At 35.6% G+C, this 20,874-nt stretch overlaps 13 protein-coding genes across 13 annotated transcripts; 8 read left to right on the forward strand and 5 right to left on the reverse strand.

Annotated features, from left to right (window-relative positions):
• Positions 1-161: 161 nt before the first annotated feature.
• MAC1 (Mac1p) lies at positions 162-1,478 on the reverse strand (the record flags this gene model as incomplete). Its single annotated transcript, XM_071053995.1, has 1 exon — positions 162-1,478. The coding sequence occupies one exon, from the start codon at positions 1,476-1,478 to the stop codon at positions 162-164; it is 1,317 nt and encodes a 438-aa protein (XP_070910407.1).
• Positions 1,479-1,892: 414 nt separating this feature from the next.
• On the forward strand, positions 1,893-2,390 carry UBC7 (E2 ubiquitin-conjugating protein UBC7; the record flags this gene model as incomplete). The annotated part of the gene is made up of 1 exon (XM_071053996.1): positions 1,893-2,390. The coding sequence occupies one exon, from the start codon at positions 1,893-1,895 to the stop codon at positions 2,388-2,390; it is 498 nt and encodes a 165-aa protein (XP_070910408.1).
• Positions 2,391-2,629: 239 nt separating this feature from the next.
• Positions 2,630-4,123, reverse strand: MSS1 (Mss1p; the record flags this gene model as incomplete). The annotated part of the gene is made up of 1 exon (XM_071053997.1): positions 2,630-4,123. The coding sequence occupies one exon, from the start codon at positions 4,121-4,123 to the stop codon at positions 2,630-2,632; it is 1,494 nt and encodes a 497-aa protein (XP_070910409.1).
• Positions 4,124-4,852: 729 nt separating this feature from the next.
• On the forward strand, positions 4,853-5,956 carry MRPL3 (mitochondrial 54S ribosomal protein mL44 MRPL3; the record flags this gene model as incomplete). The annotated part of the gene is made up of 1 exon (XM_071053998.1): positions 4,853-5,956. One exon carries the CDS (start codon positions 4,853-4,855, stop codon positions 5,954-5,956), a length of 1,104 nt encoding a protein of 367 aa, XP_070910410.1.
• A 370-nt stretch (positions 5,957-6,326) lies between these two features.
• CSI1 (Csi1p) lies at positions 6,327-7,184 on the forward strand (the record flags this gene model as incomplete). Its single annotated transcript, XM_071053999.1, has 1 exon — positions 6,327-7,184. One exon carries the CDS (start codon positions 6,327-6,329, stop codon positions 7,182-7,184), a length of 858 nt encoding a protein of 285 aa, XP_070910411.1.
• A 120-nt stretch (positions 7,185-7,304) lies between these two features.
• Positions 7,305-8,588, reverse strand: PEX12 (ubiquitin-protein ligase peroxin 12; the record flags this gene model as incomplete). Its single annotated transcript, XM_071054000.1, has 1 exon — positions 7,305-8,588. The coding sequence occupies one exon, from the start codon at positions 8,586-8,588 to the stop codon at positions 7,305-7,307; it is 1,284 nt and encodes a 427-aa protein (XP_070910412.1).
• A 460-nt stretch (positions 8,589-9,048) lies between these two features.
• On the forward strand, positions 9,049-10,458 carry RNJ42_03837 (putative methyltransferase; the record flags this gene model as incomplete). Its single annotated transcript, XM_071054001.1, has 1 exon — positions 9,049-10,458. The coding sequence occupies one exon, from the start codon at positions 9,049-9,051 to the stop codon at positions 10,456-10,458; it is 1,410 nt and encodes a 469-aa protein (XP_070910413.1).
• A 403-nt stretch (positions 10,459-10,861) lies between these two features.
• Positions 10,862-11,977, forward strand: TAP42 (Tap42p; the record flags this gene model as incomplete). The annotated part of the gene is made up of 1 exon (XM_071054002.1): positions 10,862-11,977. One exon carries the CDS (start codon positions 10,862-10,864, stop codon positions 11,975-11,977), a length of 1,116 nt encoding a protein of 371 aa, XP_070910414.1.
• Positions 11,978-12,255: 278 nt separating this feature from the next.
• OAZ1 (Oaz1p) lies at positions 12,256-12,897 on the reverse strand (the record flags this gene model as incomplete). Its single annotated transcript, XM_071054003.1, has 1 exon — positions 12,256-12,897. One exon carries the CDS (start codon positions 12,895-12,897, stop codon positions 12,256-12,258), a length of 642 nt encoding a protein of 213 aa, XP_070910415.1.
• A 1,250-nt stretch (positions 12,898-14,147) lies between these two features.
• Positions 14,148-15,575, forward strand: KTR6 (putative mannosyltransferase; the record flags this gene model as incomplete). Its single annotated transcript, XM_071054004.1, has 1 exon — positions 14,148-15,575. The coding sequence occupies one exon, from the start codon at positions 14,148-14,150 to the stop codon at positions 15,573-15,575; it is 1,428 nt and encodes a 475-aa protein (XP_070910416.1).
• Positions 15,576-15,965: 390 nt separating this feature from the next.
• LEE1 (Lee1p) lies at positions 15,966-16,439 on the reverse strand (the record flags this gene model as incomplete). Its single annotated transcript, XM_071054005.1, has 1 exon — positions 15,966-16,439. One exon carries the CDS (start codon positions 16,437-16,439, stop codon positions 15,966-15,968), a length of 474 nt encoding a protein of 157 aa, XP_070910417.1.
• A 730-nt stretch (positions 16,440-17,169) lies between these two features.
• On the forward strand, positions 17,170-18,162 carry LGE1 (Lge1p; the record flags this gene model as incomplete). The annotated part of the gene is made up of 1 exon (XM_071054006.1): positions 17,170-18,162. One exon carries the CDS (start codon positions 17,170-17,172, stop codon positions 18,160-18,162), a length of 993 nt encoding a protein of 330 aa, XP_070910418.1.
• Positions 18,163-19,707: 1,545 nt separating this feature from the next.
• On the forward strand, positions 19,708-20,811 carry SUR1 (mannosylinositol phosphorylceramide synthase catalytic subunit SUR1; the record flags this gene model as incomplete). The annotated part of the gene is made up of 1 exon (XM_071054007.1): positions 19,708-20,811. One exon carries the CDS (start codon positions 19,708-19,710, stop codon positions 20,809-20,811), a length of 1,104 nt encoding a protein of 367 aa, XP_070910419.1.
• Positions 20,812-20,874: the final 63 nt, after the last annotated feature.

Below are 20,874 nucleotides of genomic sequence, written 5' to 3' on the forward strand. Positions count from 1 at the left end.
TATAATATTTACATCTACTTTAGTGAAAAGAGCGATAAAGAGCAGTTAATTGTTCAAAGTTATATAGTCGTTTCGTAACAGCTTAAAATCATACTTGCATGAGGATAGAGAAAATCGAATAAATTCTCAATCGGATAAAAGAATATATTATTAAGTATTTATTAGATGAACATTGAGTTTTCATCGATATTTTCGAAATTTGCATACGAAAAATTTATGTCATTACCTTTAGTAGGTTCAAAGTGCTTCTCTGATTTAGCCAAGGATTCGCATACAAATTTCCCATTAGCATTGTTTTTCAGGTTCCTTTCTGTTTCGGCGGCATCTGGTAGTGCATCCTGATAATTTATGATTATATTATCAAAAAATTCGATAATATCTAGACCTTCTAAATTTTCATTTGGGAAGTACGGCACATATACAGTTAAGAAATCCCACCAATATTTGTAGCTTATTAGCTTCTTCTTATATTTAATGAGAGTTTTCTTCGTAAACTGTATATTAAGTAAACCATTGATGATAATTCTTTGAAACGGTATAATAACAGTGGCATGTAATAAGCACCCTTCACAAGAGCACTCCTCTGGTTTACATTTACATGCGGACTTTGTCTGTATCTCTTCTAATTCAGGTGAATTACTTTCGCTATTCTTCTTCAATAAATTAGTCAATGGTATACCCGATTGCTCAATATATCTATTCAGTTCTTCTTCTGTTCGATGTATTAAACAGTTAGAGCATGCACATGATGTCTCTGAGCAAGTACACTCAGTACTCAGATATACTCCACGTTTTGTAAGATAAATGTTTTTCTCCTCTTCAATTGATAAACCGATAGCTTGTTTTACATCTGTATCATCAGTTTGACTAGTTTCTTCATTATCTTTCCCTACAATCTGATGACTGTTATTCGATAGTTTATCTGATACTAGGTGAACGTCGTCATCAAGTTGGGGCACTGGCCGAGTGAGAAACTGTGAGAGTGAAAATTCCGTTGAAAAGGGAGGAACAGTACCATTGTGTGGTATTATTTCATTCTTTACAGCATGAAAGATATTCTCGTCTTGTAGTTGCTGTGCCGGCCTAGGTGATCCGCTAGATTCTTCTTCTTCCTTTAGATGTAACTGCAATTCGTCACCGATAAGTTCCATCAACTCACCACCGACAATTCTAGCTTTCGTCATTTTCTTAGCACGTACAAATAATATAGGCTGCTTATTCATACCTTTGCAAGTATAGTTGGTCTCTGGAGTCTTAGAACTATCTTCTTCAGTCTTAACTTCATCATGGGGCTCTGTACAATGACAGCCGGCTCTATCGACGTTATCAACAACAATCGCATCCCGAACATCTTTCATAAATGGCCTACCCCGAGTCCTCACTTTCACAAGCATCCGTGACGTATGCATACAAGTAGAAGACCGATGTCCTCGTATACATTTCACACACGCATACTTCTCCTTCCGAAATATAATCATTTCTTATTTTATTTTTCTTAAAAATAATCTATCAATAATTTAATTTAGCTATTTCTTTGCCTTTATTTCAAAAAATATTTTATTTTCAACAATCTACCTTATACCATAGCCCTCTTAGCTTATTATTCACTAGATATCAACCAAATGTATAGCTCATCGAATTTTTATCTTTATCATCATCACTTACACTAACTTGGCTGTTTGATGGACTTTTTTTTTTCTTTGAAAATATCGAGAAATCCGCTTTTTTAACTGCAAATCACCCTTTTCTCAAGAAATAGGAATATAAAATCATTAATGAAGAGAGGGATGAGAATAAGAGCCAAATTGCCCTTACTTTAGCTTAGCACTACCTAGATTTGCTTATAGTATTTATAATTTGGGAGAAAGTAAGGGGAAAAAAGGATTTCAGGAATGTCTAAGACAGCTCAAAAGAGGTTATATAAGGAACTACAACAACTAATACGGGATTCACCCCCTGGGATTGTGGCGGGGCCTAAATCTGATGATAACTTATTTTTGTGGGACTGTTTGATCCAAGGACCACCTGATACGCCTTATGCTGGTGGGGTTTTCAATGCTGTTTTGCAATTCCCTAAGGATTATCCGTTGTCGCCACCTAAATTGACGTTTACACCTAGTATTCTGCATCCTAATATCTATCCCAATGGTGAGGTTTGTATATCGATTCTACACTCTCCAGGTGATGATCCTAATATGTATGAGTTGGCTGAGGAGAGATGGTCACCAGTTCAGAGTGTGGAGAAGATTCTGCTTAGTGTGATGAGTATGTTAAGTGAACCTAATATTGAGAGTGGAGCTAACATTGATGCCTGTATCCTCTGGAGGGACAACAGAGCAGAATTTGAAAAACAGGTGAAACGAACAATTCTAAAATCTCTTGGTTTCTAAATCTAACTATTTACTTTTGTTAGATGAATGCGATATTGACTTCGTATTTTTAAAACTGATAGAAATATTTTTCTTCCATTATTTTGGTCCTTTCTTCTCTTTTTCTCTTTAATGATATGAATATGTATAAGATTGAACGACAGATAGATTTCGTTCATTTTCTTTAGTTACTTTTTAATGAATAGATTTCGATTTTACAAGTATATACAGGTTTATTCGTTAGATTTTTTGTTTCGCCATTACTTACCAACGCAGAATTTTGAAAAGACAATCTCTAAAACTTCTTCCAAGCCAATGACTTCACCTGTAATCTTGCCAATACCATCAGATACGTACCTTAGGTTTTCTGTGGCGATGACAATATCATCTAATGTTTCCTGCACCTGGAAGAAATTATCGAGCCCATATAGCACATCTTGAGTCAATATCTCTCGCACCCTATTTGAGACCGAAATAGGGTCCTCTGAATCACTTTCCTGAGTAAGACATTTGAAGTGTGAGATCAACGTTTCATTCAACTCATCTATTCCATTTTTGGTGAGACAAGATAATGGAACTATGGTAGATCCTCGCCCATATGTATCCTGTATTTCTTTGGTTATGGCTAAGGTTTGAGTGTGATCTGAAATAAGATCGATTTTATTCAAAGCAAATATTAACTGTTTCCCACTGAAGAGTTTTGGATCAAGTATTTTTTTGACACCGCTTGGGAAACTGGTAGAGACGTCAAGGACGCAAAGGCAGATATCACTTTCTTGAGATTTCTGTTTAGCTCTTTCGATCCCCATTTTCTCAATTTTGTCATTGGTATTAATTCTGATTCCAGCTGTGTCAAAGAGATTGATCTTATACCCATTAATGTCTACCACGGATGATACTACATCTCTTGTGGTTCCAGGTATATCGCTAACTATAGAGATGTCATCATTAACTATTGAATTAAGTAAAGAAGATTTCCCCACGTTTGGTGATCCTATCAAAGTCATGTTTATTCCGCTCTGTAGTAAACTGGCCCTTTCCACTCTTTTTATAAAATGTTCGACCTCTTTCCGAAGCTGTGACATATCACTCAGAACTTCTGACATTATTGTACTGTATTCAGACTCAAAATCAGCATCCTCCGAAAAATCGATAATCGCAGTGAGTTTAGCGTTATTTTCCAACACAATTTTACGCCATTGCTCGAAGGTTTGCCTGTTCTTACCGGTGAAAGACAACAATGCAGAACGCCTCTCACTTTCAGTTTTTGCGTCCACCATTGAATTGATACCTTCGAGACTTGTCAAGTCGAATTTATCGTTATGGAAGGCACGTTTCGAGAACTCACCTGGTCCCGCCACGCGTATCTCGATATCTTCATCTCTGTTATCTAGAGAGCGTATAGATGCCATTAGTGCATCAGATATTGCTCTGCCACCATGTACCTGAAATTCTAACACGTCCTCACCGGTAAAGGAGTGCGGACCCTTGAAATAGAGCACTAAAGCTTGATCTATCAGACCACCATTACGATCATAGAGTGACCTCAAATGAGCCCTCCGAGCATCTAAGTTCGCCGAGGACCTGTTAGTCAAACGTTCATATATATATGAGCACTTATCCCCCGAGACTCTAACTATCGCAACAGCTGACTTCTGCCTGGGCGTCACCATAGAGTATATAGTCGGTAAGTGACTAAACCTCTTTGCAATTACATTACAACGGCATACACCTGCACCCAAGTGAGCCAGCATTATTAGAACGGTATTCTAAGAAGATATAGCATATATTTGATTAATACTCACCTGTGAAGTTTGCATCAATACAACCACAATATACTTCAAACTATATCAAATAAAAAAAAAAATAAAAATTGAGCGATGAGCATGTCCAAAATAGGAAAAAAACATAACGTTGAGATTTAAAAAAAATATTAATTATTGGACGAGTCCGGAATCGAACCGAAGACCTCTCCCATGCTAAGGGAGCGCGCTACCAACTACGCCACACGCCCATTGTAATTAGTTGTTTTTTTAATGAAACCATAATTATTTGTCTGAAATAAAATCTTTTGCTCAATTATTCGTATATAATTATATTTAAAATACGCCCCCATCTGACTAAAAACGTATAAGATTATAAGATAACCACACTAACAAAATAAAAAAAAAAAATCTTTCTCTTTTGAGAGAGCTCTTGGTGTTTGGGAAAGGAGGACTCAGTAGCCACTAAGAGTGAAAAAAAGAAATTAGGTATATTGAGTTCGTTATAATCCTAGAAACCGTAAATTATATCGTTGGTCTGTTCATTTGACTTCGAGTTCATTTCATTTGGGTTATCTTTCACAAAGCTAAAGAAGAAAAAGATAAGATATTGGCTTCCTGTTTAAAGCTTAACAAAAAGACAAGGACCTAAGATCGAATAAGAAAAGGAATAGTGAAATATATAGAAGAAGGGAAAGAGACAAAAATAAGCTATATCCGATGTTTATGCAAATACCTTCTCTGGCGAGAAATTGTACAGGCGCAGTGCGTTATTTGAGATCTTTTGCTTCTGTGAGGCAGTTGAGTACAGCTACTTCAAAGGTTGATACTGCGGAATTGGATAGATATCGTGTATATTACAACGGTCTTAAAAAAGTAGTGGATGAGATACCAGAGGAAGTGGCGGTTAAATCTCCCGCGCTAATTGCATTGCATAGAAGGCTCAATTTGCCTCAGGAATTTACGTATTCTTCATTAGCACGTTGTCTAACCTGTAGAACAGCTGATCTGCCATCAAGAATTGCGAACCCGTTTTCTTCCTCGTCAAACTATATGTCAAAGGCAGGAGACTGTGTGGTTCCAACTAAGAAGGGTTTAGACAATCACGGACTGAATATATTTGGTAAAAATCTGTTAACCTATGAAGTTACACAATTTTTAATAAAAAAATACCCGAGGTTACCTATTGCAGTGCTAAATGCTGCCGTTGATGCATACTTATCCCAAAGTGTGCTAGCAAACATCGGTAAGACATGGGGTATTGAACCTGAAAATACTCCAGTCGTGCAGAGATATTTAGCTAATGAACCTTATTCTGTCACGCTTGGAAAGCTACGATTCTTCAACAATTCCCTGAATAGAGAGGACGGTCTGATATTACTGTCAGCTCAGAACTTTTCTGAGGATGCCGCTTACTCTCTAGCTGTTAGAAGCATCATTGCTGCATTGTGGTCATCGACTCAGAATACACCTAAATCTGATAGTGCTGTGAAATTTATTCATGATCACATCCTATCAAGAAAGTTGGATGTAACGAAGATATTCATGTTCGAGAACCCTACAAGAGAACTGGCTGCTCTTTGTCGTAGGGAAACCCTAGAAAAACCCATTTCCAAGCTAATTGCTGAGTCTGGTAGACACAGCAAAGCTCCTGTATTTATTGTTGGTGTATTTTCTGGTGGTGAAAAGTTAGGGGAAGGTTACGGTGCCTCTTTAAAGGAAGCCAAAGCTAGAGCTGCTTCGGATGCTCTTCTAAAATGGTATTGTTACGAGCCAACTACTGAGCAATCACTAGTTATAGACCATGGTGCTGTAATAGTCTAGATGAGATGTACTTTTGCATTCTTTTGCATTCAAGGAAAAATCGAACGTTTTTCCGTTTCAAGTTTGAGAAAGACTTGTTGTCCTCCATTTACAACTACCCATTACTTTCCACCCTACGTTTATAATATTTACTCATTCATTCTTTCCCTATATATCAAGAAGTACGTTTAGTACAATTACATACCTATATAATTCATCAAACCTTGTAGATAGTTTTGATTTTTCAATTAATTTCTTTTTTCTAGTTAGCAATTCTTGAGCTGGGTTTTATTTAGGGAAGAACGTATAAAACGAATAACAAAATATATAAAACAGGTGGGCTGCTGGGAATATCATAGATACCTTGTGTATAACTATTCTATCTATCAATATGTGCAACAAACATACTGAAATTCTGATAGATTCCACTGTTATTTTGGATGTCAATTTTCAGTATGAGAAACTATGTTTGGTAAAGGACTTCCATAGTTCTAGGAACGCCATGCTTTTCTTGTTGCTGGGAACTGTTATACAGGATAAAATATTAAAAATACAATACCCGTTATCGGTAGTATTGACTGGAGATCCACGTACGGGGCGTTTCATTATTGATAAAGAGCAAGTTAATAAGAGACTAGAGCTAATCAACACAATACATCCAGAATATGAAATATTAGGGGTTCTGGTAATAAATGAGAAGCTCTTTGATTATTCAGAAGTTATACGAATGTTATTGATAGATTATAACCAAAACCTATGCGGCACTACGGTTTTATTTTCCTATGCTACTGGTGATGATTTTAAAGATGATACTAGAAGCAAGATTTATCAAGAAACTCATAATCAATTGAATTTAAAATGCAATATCATCGTGAATTATAATTTAGACCTGCAACCGATAGATTTTGAAATTATTACTTCTGATGTTTCTATACCTAGTAATGCGAATAACGCTAAAAGTAACGAATTAGATAATATATCAGTCAATGAAGAAATTGAGTACTTCGATACTAAATGGGCTGCAATAAAATCAGAAGTGACAAGGATAATTAGCTTCTTGCAAACAAGATCAACTGTTGAAAAACCTCTAAACCCTGTAATTTTGAATAAGATCGCTGTTATTGTGCATATTTTGCGTAAGGGCCCTACTGACGATATTGAAGAATCTATGCAAAAAATGGAAAATGATATTAGACTCATACAGTTAAGTCTAGAGCAGTGGGAAATAGTGAATATGAAGTCTAAATAGAACAAATAGAAGATACATGAAATAGGTATTTATTCAGTGCAATGTCTTAAACTAAGGGAATATATTATAAATTAGATATTGCGATAGAAAATGAAAAGACATAATATTTCGCAATATATGCTATATTAAAAGTCTCCTAATACCTGTGATTACCTTCCATTCTCCTGTTTCGTTATCATACTGACAACCCAAAAGTCGTTTTCCAGTAACAGGACAACGGCCTTCATGGGACGGAATATAGTCCATTGCACAAGCATAGCAAGTTACGTACCCTGTTTCCAATACACATGGATTTTGGATCTGCTCTTTACAAATAGGGCAGATATCACTTTTCTTGTTGACTGTTTCCTTCAGCTTCTCATCAATATCAGAATTACTATCTTCGATATTCTGAGAACTATTCACATTTGGTGGTCTAGGGATATCTCTATCTATATCATTTAATTTCTTTTGCAATTTTGCAGTTAGGTCTTCTGTAGTCCACCACTGGTATACACGAAGCATGAAAATAAATGCAGGGAACAATTGGGATCCTGACAAACCAGCCACTCCTCCTATAGACTTAAAAATTCTAGAGAAGAGACCTATGATAGCAGGACTATTAGTTCTAATGGGCCTATCCCTAGAATCTAGAGTTCTTGCAGGTGTGATGATATCATTTTCCAATGGTAGGACCATTCTAGTATATTCTATCTTAAACAAGTACTCTAGGAATGTCATCGATCCTGTCTTACCAGTTAAGAAAGCCAGTTTAACTGCCATATTTAATAGGGAACACAAACTATTCCATAGCGGATACAATCTCACAAACCATTTAATAACAATTTTTTTTATTCTAGCAAATTTGCTTCCATTTCCTTTTTCAGACTCATCTTGTTCTTCAGACAATTCATTATTTAACAATGTCAACTTAACTTTCAATTTGTTATAGTAGTCGTCTATCTTGGTGTGTAAATAAGGTAATATAATCTTTTGCAATAGTACTACTCTTTTCTGACCAGATGTTAATTGCAATGACTTAGGCCACTGCAAGTTAGGGTTTCCAGATTCCTTAGCCTGCCTTGTAGCTTGAGACAATGTCAAAACTGGATCACTGTTGTTAAACCTTTGTAATCCATAAAATTTATCCACAAATGTCGAATTGTATTTATTGATATGGTACCATTCCACAAACCCTTGCAAACCAACCCCAAACCATTCCTCAAAATAGTTGTTCACTTGTAATGTCAACCAATTAGGGTACCGCGAGATCCAATAATTTGTTAAAATGTATCGTATTGAGGCAGGCAACAGTTCATCGATCTCTTCTGAAGAAACAACCTCAAATATAGTTGGATATAATGAGGATACACCTTGAGGGCCATGTGAGCCAGCTGTAGCTGGCAAATTAGAGAAGAAACTCATGCCTTTTCCTCTTGTTTTTTTGTTTTATTAGTTCCAATGATATTATTAAACCGTCCTAATGACTTGTTGATCCTTCCAAAGTCTCTCTTTCTTTCTTTTACCCTTGCGTATTATTAAAAGATTAAATGAAACTATAATATGATCAGTAAATGACTATTACCTTCCACTGGAGTTAACCATCGGTCTTCCGATGATTAATATCAATAGCTCCAAATTCCAGAAAACCGTCAAATGGTATCACTATAAACGTTATATATCATATGCGTTTTCGTATATAGTATTTGGATAACATGACGTCATATTGTTTCTCGAGGGAAATAATTACAATATATAGTTAATTAAAATTAATTAGCACTAGTCTTTTTACTGGTATTTTGTTGTTGTTTTTTAACATTATACTGTATTCGACTAAGCTTTATTCTTTAACAAACTCTATACAGGACCGTCGATAAATATACTAATGTCAGTCCCTAGAAGATTTTTGACCTCTGATAAAGGTACTTTTGGTGCTTTTACTGCTGAAGAGCGTTGGCCAATTATTTGTCAAAACGCTGTTGATGATATCAAGACTGAGGTGGAGGAGTTGAAGAAAGCTGGAGCTACTCAGGAAGTTATTAGTGAGGGTCTAGTGTTGGAAAAGGAGCTTGCTGAGTTACGTGAGGAGATCCTTAAGAATACAGAACTACGTGCATTCACCGAAGAGGAGATCAAGATTGCCAATGTTCCTGGTTCTTTCAACGAGTATCTAAAAGAATCTTCTGCTATTAACCGTAGTTGGGCCAATGCTGAGTGGTTATTTGCTGAAGTCTATCTTTACAGACGTATCAATGTTCTATTTATGAGTAAGAAGGCAGAATACTGGCAAAAATTTGATATATTTGATAGATTGAAGCAGGCCACGTTCAAGTCCTCGTTATATGGTGTTGTGGAATTGGCTCACAGATATAAAAATCTACGTGAACAATTGAAGACCCTGGATGTTAATAAGGAATCTGATTTGGAAATTCTACAGATTTTATTCAAGGAGTTTATCGAAGTTTCTCTTTGGGGTAATGCTACCGATTTGTCCCTATTAACAAATATTACGTTAGAGGACATTAAGTCTATTCAAGGTGCCAAGGCTAGAGAGGAATCTGAGGCTAAGATTGTTGTCAACGATACTGATAAGGCCTGGGAATCCTTGCTAAACTCAACAAAGCAATCTAAACGTGTTGATTTCGTTCTTGATAATTCTGGTTTTGAATTATATGCTGATTTGATGTTGGCTGCGTTCTTAATTGAATCTAAGTTGGCATCAAAATGTATCTTCCACGCTAAGGATATGCCATACATGGTGAGTGACGTTATGCTGAAGGATTATGATGCACTGGTAAAAGATCTAGAAGACAGAGAATTTTTCCCAGTAGCTGTTGGCTCCGAAGATGATTCCTCTTTGAATTTATTCGCTTCTGAACTAAGTAATTTTGTGAAAAATGGCTCATTAGAATTACGTACTGATAGCTTCTGGACTACTCACCTAGATTACTGGGCCATTGACCCATCGGAGACCAAATACCACGGAGCCGAAATTCACAAGGACCTAATGAACTCAGACCTAGTCATCTTTAAGGGTGATTTGAACTATAGAAAACTGGCTGGTGACAGACAATGGCCTCGTACCACAGACTGGGATGTCGCAATTGGACCATTGGCTCATAATGGTGTTGTTTCATTGAGCTTAAGGACCTGTAAAGCCGATGTACAAGTCGCCCTTCCAGATGGTCTCGATGAGAAATTGTGCAAGGAATGGGAGAAGGATCATCCAGGTCAAGGGTCCTGGTGGTGTTCCAGTGGTAAGTGGGCTGTGATTTGCTTCTCTTCCGGTAACTGAGAAATGTGACTAGTGTTCAAGCTCACTACATTATACAGAACTACCTTCCTCAATCACTAAAGAACTTATATAGCTTCTACTTGTAGCTTTATTTGTTGTTATAGAAAATATTGACGTTAATGAATCAATGATATATTAATAATTGGCTTTTTAATCTCATTTTATATAAAATTCAATTCTTTGTCTTTATGATGATATATTTTAAAAAAATAATATATATTATATATAAGGCGATTTTTCTAAAGGTCTGCTGCATTTTGCCAGGTAAAAAACAGTTGTTGGTTTATGGTAAATAGTTGTTACCAAGTGTAGTTATAAAATTCGTTGATCAGAGAAAAGGCTATATTTTGCTCTATTACTAATAAGAAACACGCTTTGTGAAGAACTATAATCATTATTGAATATGAGTAACATTTCGGAAAAGTATGAGAGTTTATTGAAGAATATTGATGGCAAATTGGTGCATACATCATTGAGACAGGATTCTGAAGAGTACCAAAAACTGTTAACTGGCACAATCCAGGAGGTACTTGATCTTAAATCTACAGTTTATCATAAGCTGGCTCTTTTTAGTTCAAACGAGACAGTCGATGACATTGCAACGTCATCGCTCAAATTTCTCTCAATAGATTACTATTTGGGTATCTTATGTTCTAGGAAACAAGCAACATCTGCTCAGATGACCAATCCTATGGACAAGAATAAAGTCAAGATAATGTTTCTTGAGAAATCTGTGCAATTATTTATGCAGTTTTTAAGCACTTTACAGGACAATGAAATGTTGGATCAAACCCTTTCTAAAAGGATAGATGGATTTGAGAATACGTTTATGCCAAAACTAGATGAATTGTTTTCACAACCTAAGCATAAGGAGGATCTATCAGGTGCACAATTAAGGCGACAAGAGAAGATTGAAATGCATCGTCAGAATGTTGCTGTAGCAGAACAACTGAAGAACCTTGAGTCAAAGTTGAAGAGTGAGGATGAGGATGATGAACTATTGAGAAAACTTTATCTTCAGAAATTGAAGCAATTAAGCTTTGAAGCATATGATGAAATAGAAAAAATTTTATATGAAAAGGAACTACTGTCGAATTTTGTTAAGATGGGCCCAGTTGATATTGAGCAGACAGATAACCATAATAGAGATAAAGAAGAAGACAGTACTGACCCTACCAGATATACCGAGAAATTAGAAACTTTGAACAAGCCACTATTGTCAAAACAAGGTAAGGTGCTACGAAATTTCACACTTGTAGATAAAAAGACTGAGTTAAGGAACAAAGTCAAGGGCTACGGCCAGTATGGACCAACCATGTCGGTCGAGGAGTTGCTGGAGCAGGAATGGGAACAAGGTAGAGTTTTACAAGGTGGTCCAGAGCCAACCAAGGAGGAAATAGAGGCCGAAAATGAGGATAATTTGGAGTGGCACGATAAGGAAACATATAAAGCAAGAGAATGGGATGAATTTAAGGAAGAGAATCCTAGAGGTAGTGGTAACACAATGAATAGAGGTTAGCATGATTCTTCCGTTTTCTGGTCATTGCTACTATCATATCCATTAAACTATCGCTTTATAACATTACATATTAACTATAACATTTCAAAATATATAGACAAACACTAACTAGGCACGTAAAAACAGAGAAGATTCGTTGAAAGATTCGTTAAAAGTTGAAAGAATTAAATAGTGATTAAGAATTATTAGAGATAGTAAAACAAATATTAGACAATAAAAAAAAACACAAAAAAAATGAATGAATGTAAGTATTTGTTATCGTTTTGTTTGTTTTATTCTTAGCATTCGCATTCAAGGATAATGTAGTTTTCATCACTTAACATTATGTCGTCGTCATCATTGTTGTGACATTCGTTGCGGTCTTCATTGGGGAGTAAATTAGCTCCGATCCAATGTAAGTTTTTGAGTAGTGCTTGGATGTTTATGAGGTCATTTCTGGGAATATAAAGTCTAACATAAGATAAGTTCCAATAACCTGCCATCTCTAGGATAGCCAAGAGCCAGTCTTTATGAACATGGATTCCCTTTTCCGTATTTATTGGCAGCACCACATGTAAAAAGGACTGAGTAGCTTTGCACCATATAAGATCTTTGAAATGGAGTGGTAAGTATAATAAGGTGTATCGGTCACCGATAGACCTCCATAGCTGTGGTTTGGTAATAACTTGTCGTATTTTTGATCTCACAAGCTCGTTAAGGTGTTTACCGACTCTCCCGACTAACTGTTTCTGGAAATCCTTATGATGTCCTTCCTGGTAATAAGGTAGTAAGTACTGATACTCCGTTAGATATATTATGTCCCATAGTAACTCGTGCACTAGCGAGTTAGATGTCTCTAGTGCGATGTCACGCATACCACTCGTGGAATGAATCCCGCATAGAATAAGTATAGAACTGTGGGGTTCCTTCTTCCAGTCCATTTTTCAACAGCGACCGTAGATCAAAACTGAAAGATATACCAGCAGTCCTAGAGTCCTGTAACTGGCTCTGCACTTCAACATTAGATAAAAATTCTACCACATGAGACACTTTCTTCTCCATTATTTTGCTACTGTTTTTTTTTAATTTAGAATTCGTTTATTTTGTATCAAACCATAAGAATAAGTTGAACCATAAAAATAAAAGGTATTATTGTCTTGTATCTCTCCCTTTCCTCTCTTAAATATATAGTGGTGTTAGTATCTAAAACATAATATTGGTAAACGTTATTATATATCAATAACATAATATTATAACATCTAGCCACAGTTTTAATATATTTCTCTACTATACACACACTGCACACACGCACAAAAGGGACCCTTTCTAATTTTTTTTATTTTTTAAAAGTGTACGCCGATCACATGTTATTTACGTGTATATGTATATAGCATGTGATATATCATATCTTACGTACGTCATGTTCTATATCTTATGATACGTACAACATGTGGTATTTATTATATAACATTATACGAGTTCAATGTCGGGTAATACTTTTCTGTTTTTTTTTTTTTGTTTTTTTTAGTTCTTTTCGTTTTTAAATCCGATTTTATATGGAATATCTATTTTCGTAGTTTTTCTTTTAAGAGCTATGAAGTGAGAGAGAGAGATATAGACAAAGCCTTACTTTTACAATGGTTAAAAGAGATAGTAGTACTATGGTGACGTCTTTTATTTTGTCAACTGGTGTATTTTTGATTTAGTAATCTAGAATGTGGAAGTATTGGAAATGGATAAAAATGGCTTGGCCCTATACTTATTTTTTTTTTGTAATTACTGTATATAACTCATGAAAGGGCTTGGCTTTTTTTTTTTCTATTTATTCAATTTTGTTGTTTTTTTTAATTCAGTTTCTTGAGTTAGAGAGAACTTATAAAAATAGTAATCATTATAGATAAATCCCATCTTCATTCCATTGTTTCATTCTTGAAATAAAAATATAAAAAATTGTTGAAAGGTGACACGTAGATCAATTTGTAGGAACCCAAAAAATAAACTAATACATTAAAAAAAAAAAAAAAAAAAATAAAAAAAAAGTATTAGTAATTGATTTACGTATTGACAATAGCTATATCTGTTTGTTTTTTAATTTATATTAGAAATAGAAGATCTAATAAAAGACCAAATATTGGGTGGGGAGAGTTATTGTTTTGTTTGTTTTTATTATTTAAAATAATACTATAATATAATGATACCGCAGAGGGCTAAAGGGTATCTGCGTTACGTTCATAGACATAGAGTGGCACGATATGTTGTGTATATAGTTTTGGCAGTGACGGTGTGGTATTCTGTGACGCAGACGAACCTTACTGATAAACTAGTGGTGATAACGGGACCCGGTGTTGATAGTCTCTCTGACACTATAAGATCGAACTATCCATCTGTAGACCTAGAGGAAGAAAGCGGTGAGGGACAAGATATAGATAGGTTGTTACAGGATTCCTTGGAGTTGCAACTGGATAAACTTATAAGTGGCGACCAGAATGTGACCCTCGACCAACTGAATAATGTCGTCACGGAGGAAGAGATAGCAAACATGAAGAAACTGAACTATAAGCATCTGCTTAATAAGTTTAGATGCAATGAAAAATCAACCGTGGGTTATATTTCCCATTCTTTGGCAAACGAGGGTTTGAGGCCGAAGGCTTGTATATATACCTTCATTAAATCTAACAGTCAACTGAGGAGGATTCTACGTACTGTGGAATCGGTTCAGAAGAACTTCAACCATGCGTACGGTTATCCCTGGGTATTCATCAGTGCTGAAAAACTATCAGAAGCGTTTAAAGCAACAGTGCAAGAGAAGTTAACTGAGTTTTCGGACCAGATAGATGGTATCAATACTGAAGCTATTTTTGGTCTTGTTCCGGACGAGATCATGGAGTACCCAGCTTTCATAGACTCAACTCTGGCTTCAAATGCAAGAATTGATTTATTCGATGTGCCTCATGGTGATGAGCAATATTATAGATTCATTGCTAGGTTCCATGCTGGCTTTGTTGCTAATCATACTCTCCTAAAGGACTACGACTGGTTCTTGAGAGTTGATGCTGGTTTGAAGATGACATGTATGACTGATTATGATATTTTCAGATGGATGCAAGATAATTCAATGGCATTCGCTTTTGGACTCTCACTTAGAGAAGACCGTCGTTCAGACTCTAGCTTCTATAAGGCCTTCCAACAATTCACAGAGAAAAACTCTGAAATATATAAAGCATTTGAGAACAGAAACATGGCAGGCTATTTAATTGAAGGTGGTAATTCTTTTACCCACTGTTCATACTCGACGGAGCTGCAGATTATGAATCTGAACTTTTTAAGATCTCCTGGTTATCAGAAATATTTTAAGCATATCGATGAAGTTGGTGGTATATTCTATGAGAGATGGTCTGACTCATTGATTATAGGGGCTGCGGTATCTACTTTGATCCCTGCTAGTATGACACATCACTTAAGTCATATGGGCTTCCAAACGAAACAACACATAAAATGTCCTAAAGATAATAATGTTTGGATGGAATGTCAGTGTAATTGCGATCAAGGTAGTGATATGACCACTGACGAATCCATCACATGTATGAATAAATACAACTACGTTTACACTTTCCATTAAAATAATGATTGAGTTTGCATCCCGGCATACTTCACAGGTGCAATTATTTTTTTTTTGTGCCAAATATTATATCTATGTCGTCCTTTTCATGACAGTTTAAGTATCATAAACCATATTCTAAATTTGTAAAAAATAACAAAAAAATATCTCTAATTAATTCAGGATATAAATAATATTATATTTTAGAATTTTATCGTTATTATTCGATAACTTTATATTCTGCTTAGGTTAATATACATACTTTTAAATATAAGTTACTGGTAAACTGTGTACAATTAATGTTAGTCTGTATTTTTTTATTTCCTGTTATAAAAAAATTACTCAAACTTTCTTATTGTAAAAGATTTGAACTACGTTTAACTTTATTACATAATAGAGCGTCTAAGAACTTTAATTCCCTGAATGGAAGAAAGAATCGTTAGTTTTAAAATCACTACTCAAAGTAAAATTCTGATTTCTTACCTCAGCTTCCATAAACTGCTTATGTAAAGAAGGTATTGTTTGTGGATTATTCATACTTCTTGGGATAGTATCCTGGGTATTGTAGTTAGTAGGAATTATGATATGTGAATTGATACATTTATCACCAAACTTGCAAGTACCCTTCTTGAAATATTTGCATGGCGTATTAAAAGCTCTTTCAATAACATCTAGGTCATGAGAAAAGGGACAGGTTTTTCCAGCTTGACATGACCCAATCATGAAGAATTTACAAGGGATATGAGAACAATTTTTTCTGTGGCTGAACTCACAACCATGTTGTTTTATTTCTTTGACTTGTTGATTCGTTAAGGCCAGATGTTGTAGAATAAGCTGCTGTTGATGTGGTTTGAATTTTCTCAAGTCAAGTTTGTTATGATCCATAATCTAAAATGTTCTGAAAATAACAAAAAATAGAGCTAAATAAATAAAATACCGCCGATAACTGTTCCTACCTTTTTTAAAGTAATTTATGTATTTATTTATATTTTGGTAATGAATCACAAACCTAAGTAGCAACGAACAATGGAAATATTAAAAGCATACAGAATTAAATAAACACCAGTTTATTTTAATAAATAATATTATGCATTTATATCCTTCAGCCTAAATACAGAACACAATATATATATAAATGATTCTAAGGAATATTGGTATGCTCAAACTTTTTAGGGCCATAAATTTTTATAAATTCACATTAAAAAAAAAAAAGAATTAAGGATGGGGTACGAATTGTCAAGTAATATAATCACAGACAATATAACATATACTACCGCAATTGGATTCTACCCCTCATTATATTTTTATTAATTCCATATTCTTTACCTTTAATTTATATTTAAAGTCGTCCAAAACACCTTTAATTTTCCATTTTGAGCTTCGATAGTCTTTTCGCTTAAATTTTTAAATTTTTTTTTTAAGAAGAACAAGAAGAAGAACTAATTTAGAGAACAAGCAATAAGAAAACAGGCAAAAGAATAAAAATAGAAGAACTTCTCAAAAGGAACAAGTTCTAGAACTACACTATTAGGCCAGCAGAGACATATCGTTTAACAAGTAAAAAGGCTATAATATTAATTATAATAAAATTAGAAGAAATAGATAAAATAGCAAAATGAGTGATGAACGCCGGTACCAAAACCGTTATGGTAGATACCACAATAACAACACAGGAGGTAGACACCGTGGCTATTATTCGAGTCATTATCAGATGGGGTCAAATAGGGATATGGGAATGAGTAGAGAGATGGGTATGAATAGAGAGATGGGTATGAATAGAGAGATGGGTTCTGGCCGTCCCGAGGGTAATGGGTACCGTTCTAGCCCCAACGGACCTCTACACAACACCTCTACAAATGAAAGCGAACACTATGGTAGCCAATATAATGGATATCAGGGAAGGTATAGTAATAGTAGAGGGGGCTACTATAGCCGTAATGGAGGCAGTACCAACCATTACCACAACTCCAATACTAGCAGTCGATATGGATATCACGGTAATACACCATACCGTCCAAGCTACCACAATGCCAATAGTTACCCACCAACTCAACCAGGAATGTACAACCACACTAATACCGCTGCCAATGGCAATCCTAATGCTATCGCCAATGCTACTGCGAGTACCAGCACTAGCCCAGGCACCAGTACTAACTCCACTATCAACAATACAAACGGGAAAAATATATATTCCAGTGGAAGTGGAAATGGTAACACCAATAATAGTTTTAGTCACGGTAGTGTCAGTGGTCACGAAGGCCACAATTACGGCCCATATCAAAGAGCTTCATACCGCCAGAGGTACAGAGCACCATCATATAGTTCATATACGCCACAGGATCGTACCCAGCCGTTAAGAGAAGAGAAGAAGATCGACACTTCTAAGTACGGAATTAGTACCATGGCCCAGGGCTACCTCGAGATCATGGACCCCGAGAGTAAACACAGAGATGAAAGTGATGCGGACATAGATGATAAACTGAAAGATATCAACTGCCAGATATTCAAGACGATGTGCGAACTCGCCGTGGTTGAAAATCAATACGCACGTGACACTCTAAACGTACAACTTACACAAGAGAAACTAGATACATTATTACTAAGCTAGGATTTTTTTTTTCATTTTTTTTGTTTTTAGTTTTTTTTTTAATTTAATATTTTTATTTTTTATTTTTTTTATATTACATTTTAACTTTTTAATTGTTATTTATGTTTATTTTTTGTTGTCATAACGATGTTGCCCATTGTTTCCATAATCTTTATTAACGGATTCGTTACAAAGAACGCATTTAATGGTCAAGAACCCGATCCCTAGGGTAACATTTCATTAGTATGTTTATTAAGTTGCTTTTTAACAGTCTTAGCATATAATGGTACTATTTCCGTGGGGGGCCAGGAAAAAAACGGGGCTTTGCTATTTTTCAATCATTCTTTTAATTGCCCCCCCCCTCCTCCTCCGCTCTGCTTTTTATTCTCACTTTTTTTTTTTTCCACAATCCCTCCCTACTTGCCACTTTTGTTGATATTGTAGTTCCTCATAGACTTGTAATAACACACCCCGCATTCAAATTCAATATTACGACACCAAATTGCAATGTAAGATACGTAGAAGAAAAGAGAAATAAATGGCTACGCGGTTTTTATCCACCAAGCAAATAAATACCAAAAAAAACGTCATCACGACCTAATCTATTTCTTTTTTTTTATTTTTTTTATTATCTTGTATCATTTCTCCTCTGCGGCACTTCCTTCCCCGCTCCCAGAATAGAAGTGAATTTACTCCCAGTTCCCATTTTCTTTGTATTTGGGTAGTTCTACCCTACGCAGAGATAACAGATATCCGTACGTAATGACAGTTGAACGGAGAGTTAAGTGTAGAAGATACAAAGAAAGATACCCACGACAATGGCTGGTTCTCTCATTTTTTATTTCTTTTTTTTTTCAATCCTTGGTTTTGAGAAGGGGGGCAGATGGTACGGCAGAGTGTAGGGGAGGGGGGGACGGGATTGAGAGAGTGAGAGTAACACGAAAAATATACATAGTTTTTGAGAATTAACAATACACGTACGAAGAAATGTACGTACTGGAAAAAATTAAAATTAACGGGTCCATAGTGATGCTAAGGGAAAACACAACGAAAAAAAAAAAATAAAAAGAAAACTAAAATGAAAAACACAAATACAAAAAGGAAAATTTTCCTGGGGAGTGGATAAAATATGCGCAGCTAGAAGGGAGGGACAGAGAAAGGCAGAGAGATCAAATGACGGGAAAAGTACACTACGCTCTGCGGGGGAGTCTGTGGAAAGGTGGGGCGCACTGTAGCGAAACAGCTTTGGTGGGCTGGTTTTGTTTCTTTTTTCCTTCCCTCATCGGATTACAACGCCTACATAGAGTGAGGGTTCAATAATAACAAAATTTAAAAAAAAAAAAAATTGTCCATAAGAACAATCCAATATATAGGTGAAAAACCAACAGCTAAAATCAACTTTTCTGTCCTTGAAATCCTGCCTCACAGTATATATAATTAAACCTGCCGTTAAAATTATTTTTTTTTTTTACATATATAAAAGATCAATATAAAAACTATATTACAATAACCAGAGAATAAAAACAACAACAACACTAACAAACCAATAACAAAACCCATACAGCAATGAAAAGAGAGGTTGTCTATTTGACGATAACGAATGCCTTTCTGGTGTTTTTTATTCTATTCTACACGTTTGACTTGTTGACGTTGTGTATTGATGATACAGTACACGATTCGCTGAGCCAAGCTGATCTAAATAACGGTAGTTTCAGCCGTGAGGATGAACTCATTCCTAGAATAATACATCAAACATACAAGACAGAGGATATACCTAAACACTGGATAGAGGGGCAGAAAGCGTGCCAGGATTTGCACTCTGACTATCAGTATATAATGTGGACAGACCAGATGGCTCTCGATTTTATAGAGGAGAACTACCCTTGGTTCCTGGACACCTTCACGAATTACAAGTATCCTATTCAACGTGCTGACGCTATTAGATACTTCGTTCTATACCACTATGGTGGTATATACATAGATCTCGACGATAAGTGTGAGAGGTCTATGGACAACCTTCTAAAGTACCCGGCTTTCGTGAGAAAAACCTCTCCGTTGGGTATCTCCAACGACGTGATGGGCTCTATGCCGGGTCACCCATTTTTCTGGAAGGCTATCCACAATCTAAACCACTACAACAAAAATTGGTATGTGCCTTACCTGACAATCATGTCTAGTACGGGTCCTCTATTTATTTCCATCGTGTGGAAACACTATCGTAGGTGGAAGTTCTTAATTAGGGACTATGTACCTGTCAAAATTATACAACCAAAGGACTACAAGGGGAACTCGTGGTCATACTTTTCTATCGTTAAGGGGTCCTCTTGGCACACCGATGACGCCAAATGGATGAAATCTCTAGAAAACCATATTCTATCTTGTGTGGTAGCAGGTTTTATCTTCGCATTTTTTATACTGTATGGAGAGTACATCTTCTACTGCTTCCTATCGTACAAAAAGCCTATCACGTTAGCTAACGCAGATTCACAATCTTCCACTACATCTTCACTTTCAGCATTGGCTAATAAACTTATGTGGGTGTGGAATAGAATAAAGTTTAGATCATCCAGTTGTACAACTACATATTATCCTCCATCAGGTTCTACAAGTCCCAGAAGACTAAGGAAAGATTCAAATGCTATCGTAGCACTTGACCTGGAGAAGAACTGATAAAAAGAACAACAATCAAACAAATAAATTTTGCATGCATCCCTACTTTTTTTTTTAAAACAA

Source organism: Nakaseomyces bracarensis (genome assembly GCF_045282275.1).
Source record: "Nakaseomyces bracarensis strain CBM3 chromosome Unknown Scaff12_0, whole genome shotgun sequence".
NCBI lineage: Eukaryota > Fungi > Ascomycota > Saccharomycetes > Saccharomycetales > Saccharomycetaceae > Nakaseomyces > Nakaseomyces bracarensis.